This window comes from Bufo gargarizans, chromosome 5, assembly GCF_014858855.1.
Source record: "Bufo gargarizans isolate SCDJY-AF-19 chromosome 5, ASM1485885v1, whole genome shotgun sequence".
NCBI lineage: Eukaryota > Metazoa > Chordata > Amphibia > Anura > Bufonidae > Bufo > Bufo gargarizans.
Genome location: NC_058084.1, coordinates 110397961 through 110412826, shown reverse-complemented (window position 1 = coordinate 110412826; position 14866 = coordinate 110397961). Strand labels below are relative to the sequence as shown.

General features: G+C 40.6%; 1 protein-coding gene across 2 annotated transcripts in view; it reads right to left on the bottom strand.

Moving 5' to 3' along the window:
* Nucleotides 1-4908: 4908 nt before the first annotated feature.
* The window catches only part of ASPH (aspartate beta-hydroxylase), a 222058-nt gene continuing 212100 nt past the window's right edge, over nt 4909-14866 (bottom strand). For both annotated transcript variants that reach the window (XM_044295090.1, XM_044295091.1), the window contains exons 25-26: nt 12620-12753; nt 4909-7861 (exon numbers count right to left, since the gene is read on the bottom strand). In XM_044295090.1, coding sequence (XP_044151025.1) covers nt 7711-7861; nt 12620-12753 — 285 coding nt within the window. In that variant the 3' untranslated portion in view covers nt 4909-7710. The remainder of the gene's footprint in view (nt 7862-12619; nt 12754-14866) is intronic.

The window sequence follows — 14866 nt, the reverse complement described above, 5'->3', positions numbered from 1 at the left end:
CCCTCGTCCAGTGTCCTGTCCGAAAGGACGGTCAGCGCAGCAGGGGGGATCGTGACTGATAAGCGCACTCGCCTAGCTTACAACAGTGTGGACTACCTCACATTTCTAAAAATGAATGAGGCATGAATCTCAGAGGAATTCAACACTCCGTTGGGGGGCTGTACTTGTATAAGCGTTTAATAGAACAGGGTCTGTAGACATCTATGTGGAATCAGCTGACGACGGTGTAAAAGGAGTGCGCTTCTTCTTGGCGCTAACATTGACCTGTAAGGCTGAGTTCACATTTGAGTTACTTGGTCAGTTTTGGCCTCGTAACTGCCCTAATAAGTGAAGTATGCAGTGATTCTAAGACCGACGCCTGTCATCTGCATGTCATATGGACTCACAGTATTATTTCACTACCAAAGCAGACTCCCTATGCGTGTTAATGCAAGGCACAGTGTTCTACACCACTATAAAGGCTCTCTGCAGACAGGAAATAGCTGTTTTTTAACGGAATTTGCCAAGAATATATTCGGATCAAACCGATTTTTTTCAACAAGAATTTGTCCAACCGGGGAATTGAATTTTTGAAAAATTCGCTCATCTCTAATTGATACGTTTCAGTGACCTCATCACTATCATTTCCTCCCCGAACATTATGGGCACCATTCCTGCTCCCAACATCAGTTTTTTAAAACCCTAAATGACAAATCTGCCTTTTTACACTGAGATAGAAACTGAATTTACAGTACAAAGCATCAGTCATGGGACTGAGCGCATTATCCCAAGTCTAGATCGCAAGAATAAAACACAATTACGTTCTGTTTTTGTTGGTAATGGGTTCCTTAATTTGAGTGCCTGAGCACAGGACGTGGATAATAACATACTCATGGTTTTCTAATGGCTGCCTTATGAGCCTTAGTTCAGCTGTGATTTAAGATGATGAAGCAGCCCACACTTGTATTACTAAAAGATCAAACAGAAATATATAAGATTACCATCAAATTGAACAAGATTTCCGCTGCGAAGGGAGTAAACATAAGATAAACTGCATGCAATATATTCACCCTGCAATCTAAATGAAAGCAATTTCACTGTATATGATAAATAGCTTATATAGTAATCCTGACCGAAGTGCTCAATCTACTTACCCTCTAACATTGAAAAAGAGATTTATAAAATGCAGAATATACAACTGACATATACAGCAGCATGAAAAGATAATGACCGCTCACACATTTACCATTTTAATGCATCTTTTACATCTTAAGATGTCATTTTCATGAGGAGCTGTTTTCATATGAGTTGTGTACTCTGGTGTGTGTATATTATAGAGACGTTTGATCAAGTGGTTTCCCTCAAAAATAGGATAAAAAGGCAGTATTAAAAAAAAAAAAAACTAAACATGGTGAAGCCAGAGTGCTTCTATACGCATCAATTTTGTCTAGTATTTTTTTTTTTACACCCTAAAAAAAATGCTGGGAAAAACACATCCATTTTTCTATGCATTTTTGGTTTACACCCCAGGAACAAAAAAAATTATTTGTGTACCATATCTCATAATTCCCATAGACCTATACCTGCATCTGGAGCTGGTGTTTTATATATATATATATATATATATATATAAAAAATTAAAAAAAATTAAAAAAAATTAAAAAAAAAGCATGTAAAGAGACACGGAAAACACTGCAAAAGTTGGCAAAATGCCAGAAAAATACTATAGCCCAGCCCCAGATTTCATTATTCTAAGACCTGTTTCAGATGAGCATGTCCTGTGCGGAAATCACACTCCGTGTGTCAGCGTGATTTCCTGTTATATACACTGCTGGTTTCGCAGGCATTTTACTGATTTATAATGCTGTGTGTCTCTGCATGACCTTACTGCTACTGAATTATACTGGCAGCATTACGTCAGTATAATTCTGTAGAATTAAGGTCATGCAGAGACACACAGCATTATAAATCAATATAATTCCGTGCGCTCCTGCGAAACCAGCAGTGTCTATAACAGGAAATCACGATCAAATACGCGGAACGCGATTTCAACACAGGACATGCTCATCTGAAAGGGCCATAAAGAGGGCATTAGCTTAGGTTTATCACAGTGGCTCAGACTGGATGATAAATGTGGTGCAGGGATAGACACTTTTCTTTGACTCTATACCAACTATTGGCTGGCTTAGGCTACTTTCACACTGGCGTTTCTGGGTTTGCCTGTGAGATCCATTTCAGGGCTCTCAGAAGCGGTCCAAAATGGATCAGTTTAGCCCCAATGCATTCTGAATGGATAAGGATCCTTTCAGAATGCATCAGTTTGGCTCCGTTCCGCCTCCATTCCGCTCTGGAGGCGGACACCAAAACGCTGCTTTACTTTGAGACTTGAGGTGCAAAATTGTGCATCTAAGACCCTGCCACACCCCTTATTGAGCATGTTGGAAAAAAGTGCACTAATTTGCACCACTTTTCAGACAGATTCTTGGAACAGACACATTAGTAAATCTCGGCTTATGTGTGAACCCAGCCTACAGCGGTTTTCTTGCATCACAGTTTATTAAAGGGCATCAGAATTGAACTTATGAAACTGGCTGACCTGTTACATGTGCGCTTGGCAGGTGAAGTTGGTCCCATGTTCATGTGCCCGCATTGATGAGAAAAATTATGTTTTAATCTATGCAAATGAGCCTCTAGGAGCAACAGGGGCGTTGCCGTTACACCTAGAGGCTCTGCTGTCTCTGCAACTGCTGCACTTTGATTGACAGGGCCAGGTGTGATGATGTAAGGGTTCCCCATCCATATAACTGAGCACCGCTCCATTTAAACCATCCAGTGCCCCAACACTGCAAAGGTCACACTATTTGTGACTTTATTTTCAAATTTTCACTTCTCTTGCTGATTTTCAAATATGGCAAGAAAAGTGGGTTGGTTGTAACGGTAAAGGGGTGGCTCAGCTGCCCAACAATTTACAGCTATTTATGCCAGATCCAGAAGTTAATGATAGTTCAAATCTGGCACATGGACTGCCTGGAGATGCCCCAAACTTATTGAGAGGCCTGTGACTGTTAATGAATTTGGCGCATTCTGCGCTGCCTGACTTTAAGCTAAGACTGGCACTCGTAGTGATGAAATGGGTACATGCAGTGGCGCTCACTTCTGTGGATTTCAATCAAGGGGAAGGAAAGGACTTTTTATTTTAAAGGAACACAACCTAGAACTGAATAATGGAAGCAGGAGATAAACTTGCCCACGGCAGGGCACCACCAGGACCTCTACACAAAGTATATTTGTGAACTTTCGTATTTTATTCGCAAGGCATTCAATTTCAAGACACTGCAGAACGGATTTATTTGATGCATTTATCTACAGAAATTCAACATACAGTGATCACATCACCTCTATCTATATACCGTCTCTCCATAAAAACCCACAAGAGTGAATTAGACATGATATTGAGATTTTGAGAAATAGTATTTTTTTTCTCCAGTGATGAGTTCTTCTCAATTTCCTCAATTCCTTCCTTCACCTACAGTACATTTCTTCATGTTTGTACAAAAGAAATATAATGTCCATATTTACACAACACATTAATTACCAAATCACCTGTCTAAGGTGCATGAACCGTACGTGGGAAGTTAGGGCAAGACCTAAAATACTGGAAGAAAACTGACCTGACTCTGCATCCTGCAAACTACTGTACATCAAACCGAATGATCATTATACAGAATTAAAAAAAATTTATCATGAAAAACTAGTGTGCAAATGATGAAAACTCCCCCAAAAAAATAAAAAATAAAACAACCTATGGACTACAAGTGTTTCTAGTAAAAAAATAAAATAAAAATTGTGTATTCCTGTATAACCTCTTAAGGGCTCATGCACACGAATGCAAGGGCTCTGTGCCCGTGCTGCGGACCGCAAATAGCGGCCCGCAATGCTTGGGCACTGGCCGTGCGCACTCCATGTTGCAGATGCAGACTCATTCAAATAAATCCGCAAGATAAGGCAAAAGATAGAACATGTATTATCTTCTGTGGTGAGGAGGCACGGACCTGAAAGCCCACAGAAGCGCTTCGTAGTGTTTCCGTGGGCTTCCGATCCGTGCCTCCGCTCCACAAAAGATAGGACATGTCTATCTTTGGCCGTATCTTATGCAACGCGGACCTATTCAAGTCAATCTGCAGCACGGAGTGAACACTGCCAGTGCACGTACATTGCAGACCCACCGTTTGCAGTCCGCAATAAGGGCATGGAGCCTATACACTCGTGTGCATGAGCCCTAAAGGAGAATTCACACAAAGGCCATGTAAAAGGCTTTATAGTGACCTAGTATGAGCTTTAATTTCTCAAACAAACTAAAGAAGCACTTTTTCTGATTTCAGCGCACATTGGCTACTGAGATTCTAGGTCCTATCTGGCCTTCTTATAGCAGTCATAGCCCAAAAGTTTAAGAAGGTTGGATAAATGTCATTTTACAAGGCTTTTATACTGCCTATGTGGACGTTCTCCAATAAGAAGTTTTTATTCCTATAAAACCATTCAATTACTCTTCTAAATAGACAATGGACATGACTAAGCAACTTCAGTTTAAAGGGCACCTGTCAGCAGATTGGTACCTATGAAACTGGCTGACCTGTTACATGTGCACTTGGCAGCTGAAGGCATCTGTGTTGGTCCCATGTTCATATGTGCCCGCATTGTTGAGAAAAATGATGTTTTGTTGCTGTCACACCTAAAACCTCAGCTCTCTCTGTAACTGTTGTACCCTCTGCACTTTGATTGAGAGAAAGCAGAGCCTCTAGGTGTAACGGCAACGCCCCCGTTGCTCCTAAAAGCTAATTTGCATATAGTAAACCACAATTTTTCTCAGCAATGCAGCCACATATGAACATGGGACTAACACAGCTGCCAAGTGCACATGTAACAGGTCAGCCAGTTTCATAGGTACAAATCTGCTGACAGATGCCCTTTAAAATGAGGAACTAAATAGTCTCCGATATTCATATCATCCTAAATTTATGAACATATAAAGATCTACACTATATGGACCTAATGAAATTTAGTAACATTCAGATTCAGTAACACGTTCATCTTATATTACATTCTTATAGTAGTAAGCCGTCAGTAACGGTCATCAATCCAAAAGGCAACATCAGGAAAAAACAGCAGGTCAAACAATAACCTATTGGGATCTGCCATCATCTACTTAAAGGCTATGTACACCTCGGGGGGGGGGGGGGGAATTTATGATGGCATTTTACTGATTTTGGGCTCAAATAATTTTTTTAATTGGTCTTTATTAAAAAATATTGAGCCCTTCTGTCAGAACGGGTTAACTGTTTGCCTAGCTGTGCTAATGGTACTTTCCTTTTCACTTTGTGCCTGTCCTCTAATAAACCTTATCTCTAAATTAATAAAAGGTCATAAACACTTATTTAAGCCACATTTTTGTCAGTAAGAAAAGAACTGAGCTATAATGAGTGTTTATAAGTTTAGAGATAAGGAGCCGTCAGCTGAGCTACCTGATGGAACAGTGTGAAAATTCAGAGCATGCTACTAGAGAAACTCAAGGCTGCACAGAGACAAAGGTTCAATTTTTTTAATAAAGACCAATGGGAAAAAATTAGTTTTAGCTCAAAATGAGTACAATGCAATAATAAAAAATTGCCCCCAAAGGTGTACATAGCCTTAGCCTCAGTGAATAGCAGCTAAAAGGGAAGCTCCAACTTTTTATTATCAAATTTTAATCTTTTGCTGATTAATATCATCAAGTCTTTATAGTGATAAGATGTTCTTGCACAGAGCTCCAAATTCACTTTAATGCCATAGGAGTGAAACATGACATACTTGATGCGTATATCTGCCACTAGAAGGAGAATGGGGCTTACTGCAAACCATCTTAAAGGGAACCAGTCCTAATAAACATGCATTCCATTCCAGTGGGAGGTCCTACTTACTGACAGCTATCTATGCTTAGTCGTGCAGAATTAGCTGTCAATCAGTCATTAGGACCACCCACTGGACTCCTAAGTCCAGAAAGAGCAAAGGTTTAAACCAATAAATTACAAGTTATACTGAATCTTTTCCCACAAAACCATATTTCAATCTGTTTAGCTTCTTCTGCTCTATAATAGGATGCCTGCGGATTGTGCTGCATTTTCATTGTGACAGGTTCCCTTTAACTGTACACAGTTGTCTCTTACGCTACTGACAGTGGTGGCGGCTGGTTATCAAGATGATATTTCATAATCCTATGCCTACATAAGGAACTGAAGCTCTCTGTCAGACAAGTGGAGCCCTGATCTCTGTAAAGATATTTTATTAAAATAATCAGCCCAACATGTTTAAATTATTCAGGGGAGGGGATTATTCATGGCAGTAATGCAAATCTTTTAAGAAAAACTCAAAAAACTTTAGACATACAGGACTGGTGTCAATATTATTTGTTCTGTATGAGATGTTGTGCCTTAGGACCTTGATGGACAATGTCTTTGGAGTCTGTCACGCGGAGTCCTTCTGTCAATAATCAAGCAATAATCAGCAATGACTATAAGACTAAAGCAATCAAAACGTTGTTGTTAAAGGTGAACTTCCATTTGTGGTATAATAATAGCATTCAGTCCAAAAATATTTTTCATTTAGTGATTTATGTTACGGGTCCATGTCTGTCCTCAAGACCACACTTCATGTCCTCTCCTCAGCTACTGTCCTAAATCTCATAGAAGTGAATAGAGAAAGTGGCACATGCACTGTGCGCTCTTCATTCACTGTGAGACCCCATTCTTGAGATAGAAGCAAATCCCAGAGGTGGGACCTGCATCTGTCAGATATTATTGTCATATCCTTTTGATAAGACATAAATGTCACCTGATGGAAAAATGTAAAGAAGTTGTCCATGCTTTTACTCTGATGACCTCGGCCGTTTCCCATCTCTCTTCCTGTCTGCTGCTTTGTCATAGACATACAGAAACGGACAGTAAGATGCGCGTGCCGTCTCCTCATACAGCTGATCAGCGGGGGTGACAGGAGTTAAACCCCCAGAGATCTGATATTGATGACCTATCCATTCCTTAGGAAAGGTGATCAATAGCAAAAGCCCTGGACAACCCCTTTAAAGTCAAGACCTAAAAGTAAAGTAGTGAATTTTTTTTATATACATTAAAGTGTATTTTATTTAACGCTATAGGGAGGGTGTTTTCCATCTGTATCCTTAAAATAAGCTACAGGGGAGCAAATTATACTGTTTTGGCACATTATTTTCAAGGCATTCAGAGTCATTTCACCAGGTTCCTGCTTACACAATGGCTACATTCAATATATTTTAAGCATTATATGGTTATGATTACATATAAAAAAAATGTGAGCAATGTGAATCATTATCGATAAAAAGAAACTGCTGAATATTTTTCCATTACATATCGCAGTAAATATTGGTAGTGAGGATCTGGGTAAAGGGTGAGGCTGGTTTGTACAAAACTGTTTAAATATAAAAATACAATTCTAGAAACAATTATAGTGGTTTTTCTTCTTTCACAAAAAAAAACTGGAAAAGAGAAAATATATATGAAACTCCTTCAATTAGTCTTCATACTAAAACAAATCAGTTACATCTTGTTCAGATAGGCAGCAAATAGACAAATAGGCAGCAACAAGGGGAAACGTTGTAGGGCTTTAGAAGGTGGCCCTATTCTCCTTCACATACTGGACCCCGGGAAGCTCTTCTGCAGATGACTAGATAGCTGGCAGTGTCCGCCGCTGATGCTGTGTGAGCTCCGGATGCCAGGCGTCCACGATAAAGATCAGGCGGTAAGAAGCAGCTTCCTGCCACACCTCATGTTCAAAAGAATCATCAAATATGAGCACTTTGCCTTCTTTCCATGACCTGTAAAATAACGGTAGCTGGTTAAAAGGCTGCTACATTTTGGTCCTTGCACTTAAACGGAATCTGTCACCTACTTTTACCACTTGTAACGCATGCCAATGCACTGCAGTGCCCTCACACATCATTCCAACCATACCTTTGTTTTGTTTATCCTCGTTTCTCACGCTGACTTTTATCCATATTCCACTGAGTCTCAAAGTGCCCAGCGGGGCATCATTAATTGCTGAAGGGGCCTAAGACTGCCTCCTCCAAGAGCCCAAGCCCACCCCTTACAAAAGCCCCAGACCGCCTTCTCACTTTGTGCCAGTGCCTTCCCTTGCGATTATAATTCTGTCCCCTCTGCTGCAACGCCCACAACATTCACCGCCCTCTGCCCACAACATTCACCGCCCTCTGCCCACAACATCTGCTTCTCTGCACTTAAAATCTCAGTCTGCAAAATTTGCTCTGGGGCCCAGAGGAGTCTTGTTATACTTCTGTACATAGGTAAGGATGGGTTCACATCACGTTTGTATCATCCATTTAGCAGATCCCTGAAAACAGATACAAATGGATGCTAACATAAGGGCATCTGTTTGCACTCATTTTATACAGACTCAGATGTTACAAAAAACATATATCCGCCACTGTTCATATGTGTCTAGTAAAAAGCTGGACAGTGACAAATATGTTTTTTTGTAACACTGAAATCTATGTAGGAAGGGTGCACTTGTGTTGGCATCTGGTTTTCTGGTATCTGCTGGCTAGATCTGCTAAGAGGATGTTAGAAACTTGATGTGGACACAGCCTAAGTCTCTTCTTGCCTTAGTTTTCTTTTTTCTTATTTATTTCTTCTTGCACCCCCACAGTTTCAATCATACTCATGTGTGTAGTACAGTGTTCATTTGAGATATGTTTGGGGCCATTTTCTTGAATATTGCGCCTATTTTTGGATTCAGGACTCCTCACCGATTCTAGGACACTAGCTTCCTCACTGAATCCATTCTTCCCTCTATTATCACAATATTCCCAGTGCAAATAGTTAGCAAGCAAGTCCAAAACATAGCAGAACGATGACTTTTGTGAACGCATCACTGGTAAGTTTTTCTGCTCATGGCTGCAAGGCCATGTTGGTGCAAGGAACACTGCATGGTGCATTGGTACCACTACTATGGTCCTTGTTCTTTGGGGATTACAATATCTCCTTAAACATTGTGAGGAGTGTTGTAGGCCAGGCAATGCTCCTCTGAAATTCTGGGAAGAAAGCATGCAAATGACCTCTTACATACCTCCCAACCGTCCCGGATCTGGCGGGACAGACCCGGATTGCAACGGTTGTCCTGCTGATCGGCATGTGGAGGGATGTCCTGCTTTCTGGCAGCTGTCCCTGTGTCCATAGGAAGCAGAGACAGTTGCCTATATTATGATGAAGCAGAGAGACAGCATCGGCTCCCTGCTTCATCATCCCTCCACCCTGCCAGTCTGTGCGTGGGGCGGGGACAGCTGGAAGTCAGCCTTGGCTCTGCCTCCTTCACAGACTAGAGCAGCCGATGTCCTGCTGCTGTTGGAAGAGGGTAAGTATACGGTGTTTATTTTTTTTTATTTTCTGAGAGGGGCACAATGTGGGCATACTACTGCAGGGCACAATGTGGGCATACTACTGCAGGGCACAATGTGGGCATATTACTGGGGGCACAAGGTGGGCATATTACTAAGGGCACAATGTGGGCATATTACTGGGGGCACAATGTGAGCATATTACTGGGGTAACAGCTGGGCATATTACTGGGGGGCACAACTGGGTATATTACTGAGGGCACAGCTGGGCATATTACTGGGGGCATGATGTTGGCATATTACTGGGGGCACAATGTGGGCATATTTCCTGGGGCACAATGTGGGCATATTACTGGGGGCACAATGTGGGCATATTACTGGGGGCACAGCTGGGCATAATTCTGTGAAGACACAATATGGGCATAAAAAATGAGCGGTGGCATGAAGGAGGAATAATTACTATGTGGGGGTATTAATGGGACTGGGTGGAATTAGGTGTATAGTTATGTTTTGGGCAGAGTTAGAGGCGTGGCCTAGTGTGGAAAAAATTTGCCGCAGAATGTGTCCCTCTATTCATTTACAAAGTTGGGAGTTTTACAAGATTTAACTATTCTTTTTTTTACTATTTTTAGTACCTTTTATTTTATTTTTAATTTGTTTATGGTCTTAATTTTGTTTATACATATGTGGATACAATAAATATCAGTTTATATATATATATATATATATATATATATATATATATCCTGGATACATTCCTTGGTGATTGAGTGCCTGTTAATATATTTATATTATAAAGTTGGGAGGTATGCCTCTTATATAATGTGGGTGCGTCTCTTCGTACATCTGACCAGTCTATGAGTAGTTCTGTCAGAAATATGTCAGATCTTGCCTTGACATCAACAATTCCTCTTACTTAACAGTATTAATTATACATCAGTGAGATACAGTACATTTGGATGGTTTCTTTTCTAACCTTCGTATGAGAATCCATTATCTTTATTTCAGAGCTGTTTTGAGGAGCTCATGGATGATGAGTATGACTACAACATCCAGACAGGGTTGAAAAGTCACAGAACTTTTATTCCAGACTTTTATTTAAGCCTCACAAGTTACTATCTTTTTGCAAAGCTTTTCATGTCATAGAGACATATCAAAAGTTTAGATTGGTGGGGCTCCGAGCGCTGAAACCTCCACTGAGGGAGAGAAACACGTGCACGGCACACTCTCTTTGCTTGCGGCATGAGATGGGCTCCACAGAAGTCTATGTGCCTGTCTCGATTCTGTCCTTCAGCAGCTCGTAGAGACTACGCTACGTGCGCTCTTCTCTCCCCTCGTTCTAAGGATTGTGGGGGTCTCAGCACTCAATATCATATCAAAGATTTAGTGAAATGTTACTGACCCTTTAAGTTCCTTACATTAAAAAGAAAAAATAAATTACAGAAAATTGAAAAGGAGTGCCCAAATTATGATACCCAATGTATTTGGAGTGTGCTACCAGTGGAAAGATCACAAGACCTGCTTGTTATAGCTTCAAAGACATTTCTACTCTTAGAACGCCGAAAAGTGAAAAGACAGATAAAACCACTGGGGGAAGTAAAAGATGAGCTGAGACAGCATGCCATCAACTGCAAGGACTAATACAATAAAATCTTAGCTTAATTGGAAGCCTTAAGGACAGCTTTCATGCTTCCAGCAGTGTTGACTTATTTATAAGGTACCGTACATGCTTTACTTAAGCCGGATACAACCATGCTTGAGAAGACAGCCCTTCACACAAACATCTGCAATGCCAGCTAGACACAGAAAATGGCAATGTCAGATTCTTCAAAAAATAATTGAAGCTGCAGAAGTCCTCTTCAGTCTTTTTTTTCTTGTTTTTATTTTTAAAATACAGTTAAAGGGGTTGTCCTGGATTTTTGCTGGTATAAATTAAAAAAGAACCAATTCTTCAATTCATCTGATGCTGCTGCAGATTATGAAACAGTGGTCACCTATTCATGCAGCCAATCAGTGGCCTAATGCTTGCATGTACAGCACAAGGCCGCTGAGGCCAGTGATTGGCTGCAGTTGTCAAGTGAAAGCTGTACCTAACGTCATCACTGAAGAACCGGCAGGCATTAATGGATAAGATATTTTTTTGTTTATTGCATACAATCTCCTGCTGGTAGGCAATATTCTTAACGTCACAGACAACTATTTTGAGAGTAAAGTGCTTCTACGATTCAACAAAATGTATAAAAAACAATCCTTGGAATGATCCCCTCCCATCTGTTACGTTGTTCTACCGGACACAAATTCTGTACTGCGCAAAGTTGCCTGACAGAAGGTCTAAAGCTGGCCACACATTTAAGATGTTCATTCAGACATGTCAAATCCTTCTTACCCTCAATGCCTGCAATCGGAAGCCCATAAACTTTAAAGGGTTGTCTCTCTTCAGCAAATGGCATTTATTATGTAGAGAAAGTTAATACAAGGCTCTTACTAATGTATTGTGATTGTTCATATTGCCTCCTTTGCTGCCTTGATTCTTTTTTCCATTGCATTACACACTGCTCATTTAGAGGAGCTACGGCCACCCTGTAATTCAGCAGTGGTGGTCATGCTTGCATACTATAGGAGAAGGCGCCAGCTTCTGTCGTGGCCGTGTGCTATTGTGATATGAACAATCACAATACATTAGTAAGGGTGTTGTATTAACTATCTACATAATAAATGCCATTTGTCTGAAGTGAGACAGACCCTTTAAACCGACATCTAAATAATGTGTGTGGGCTCTTTCGTCTTTTGGAATTTCATAGATACATCATATTAAGACTGTAGAAGTGTATAGTACTAAGACTTTGTTCACAAGGGCAATTTTCCTTCTTCATCGGGGTCCCAGAATTTTTAAAAGCAAGACTAACACAGTCTGGGCCATTTTTTTTGCTGTCAAAAATACCAGAACCCCAACAGAAACTTGACAGACCCCTATTAAGTCACAGGTTCATCGGGATTTGCCAGGATCTGCTGCATCTGCAAATTTGAATGTAGCCTAATATTTTCAAATGTAAAAACTTATCAGTATTCATCTCAGTAGCAGCTATGCTTTCAGATCTATCCAGAAGACTGTAAAACAGAATTGTGTAGAAACTGCGTAGGGAATATTTTAAAGAAAGTAACAGGAAATATAATGACACTACAAAAGATGCATTATACTAATATGCTAGTGGTAAAACATACCTGGTATCATTAGCACATCTTATCCTGCAGCCTTGACTCGGTATAACCAAACCCAAGTGCATTCGTAGTCTACAATTTGTTGGTCCTGTGTGAGGCCACACGTGAGTCCCTGGGTGCATTACAGAATATTTAATCTATGGGAGAAAACACAAAGCCTTCAGCAACTAGGGAACAGATTGCATCTAGAGTTTATCTGGAGACAACGCTCAACAATCAAGCCATGACCTAAATTTATTTCAACAGGTCAAACTCAGGTGTACATCTGCAAGCAAAATAGCACAATGCTCGTTATTACCCACTTTTTGCAGATTCTACCAAAGCATAAAGTTGGTCATTATTGCGAAAAATAGCTAAAAGATGCAATATAAAGGGAAAAACGCCCATTGTGAGGTTCTGCTGAGCTCTCCTTCCTACAAAAAAAAAAAAACTAGGTGTCTGACGATTTGGAGATAAGCCTCCTTACAGTTTTTTTGGGCACTATAACAAAAGCAATAAAGAAAGCAACTTTTTCTAAATTTAACTCAGAGTGAAGCCCAAAATTGAAGGCAGGTTGTTATAGTCCATAAGATGTGCTTTACAAGATATTTACTTGCATACTGCCTCTTTAACCCCCCCCCCCCAGGGGGCGCATTCATAGCAGCCGCTTCCTCCTGCTGCAGCTAGGGAGGCTCATGCCTGTCGTGGCCTGCTATTGCTGCTCTTCCCCACTGCCAGATGGGGAGATGCAGCAGCAGCAGTGTAGGGATCCAGAGCGACACGGTTGTTGGGAAGCAGGTAAGTATAATGAATATGAGGGGCCAGGGCATTGGGGGCAATATTTTAGACTTTTGATAACCCCTTTAAATGGTTTTAGTGAGGGAAGTGGCATATTACACTGCAACACAGAAGTTTTGCAGTGTGTTATTTAAGGTATTAAAGCATTGCAGGTTCAAGTTCTCTTCTAAAACTAGAAAAGTCTTAGGGCTGTTTCACATGAGCGGATGCCGTGCGTGTCATCCGTAGCGTGAAATGACAGCCAAGCCCCGCTCCGGACAGCAGAGACACGGAGCAGTAACATGATTGATCATGCTCCTGTGCCTCTCTGTGATCTTTTTACTACAAAATCACAGTGAGATAAAGTTGTCACCGTGATTTTGTAGTAAAAAGATCACAGAGAGGCAAAGAGCATTATCAATCATGCCAATGCTCCGAGTCTCTGCTGTCCGGTGCGGGGCTTGGCTGTCCTTCACGCTGAGGATGACACGCATGGCATCCGCTTGTGTGAAACAGCCCTTAAGTGTCTAAAAGTTTAAGAAAAAATATCTTTCTTTCATTTGGCAATGCTTTATTATCAACACATCCATAAAGACTCGTAGTATAAAATAAAAACATTATTTATTCTGCAGGTAAATGCCAGAATAGTTGTTTTCTGTTTATCTTGCGTCTCAAAAACAGAAATCAAAAAGTGGTACAATGCATTCAGAAAGTCTTCAGACCCTTTCACTTTTTTCACATTTTGTTATGTTGCGGACTTGAGCTAAAATAAAAAAATAATAACGTTTTTTTCCCATTGTTTTGCACTCAGTACCCCATAATAACAAAGTGTTAGAAATGTTAGAAATCTTGCACTGACATAAGTATTCAGACCCTTTACTCAGGACTTAGTGGAAGCATCTTTGACAGTGATTACAGCCTCCAGTGTTCTTGGGTATGATGCCATAAGGTTTGCACACCTGGATTTGGGAATTTTATGCCATTCTTCTATGCATATCCTCTCTAGCTCTGTCAGCTTGGGTGGGGATCATCGGTGGACAGCAATTTTCAGGTCACTTCAGAGACAGTTGATTGGATTCAAGTCAGGGCTCTGGCTAGGCCACTCAAGGACATTCAAATAGTTGTCCCTAAGCCACTCCTGTGTTGTCTTGACTGTGTGCTTAGCATCACTGTATTGTTGGTAAGATGAACCTGCAGTCCAGTCTGAGGTCCACAACACTCTAGATCAGGTTTTCATTAAGAATATACAGTTGCAAGAAAAAGTATGTGAACCCTTTGGAATGATATGGATTTCTGCACAAATTGGTCATACAATGTGATCTGATCTTCATCTAAGTCACAACAAAAGACAATAGCAGTCTGCTTAAACTAATAACACAGAAATAATTAAATGTTACTATGTTTTTATTGAACACACCATGTAAACGTTCACAGTGCAGGTGGAAAAAGTATGTGAACCCTTGGATTTAATAACTGGTTAAACCTCCTTTTGCA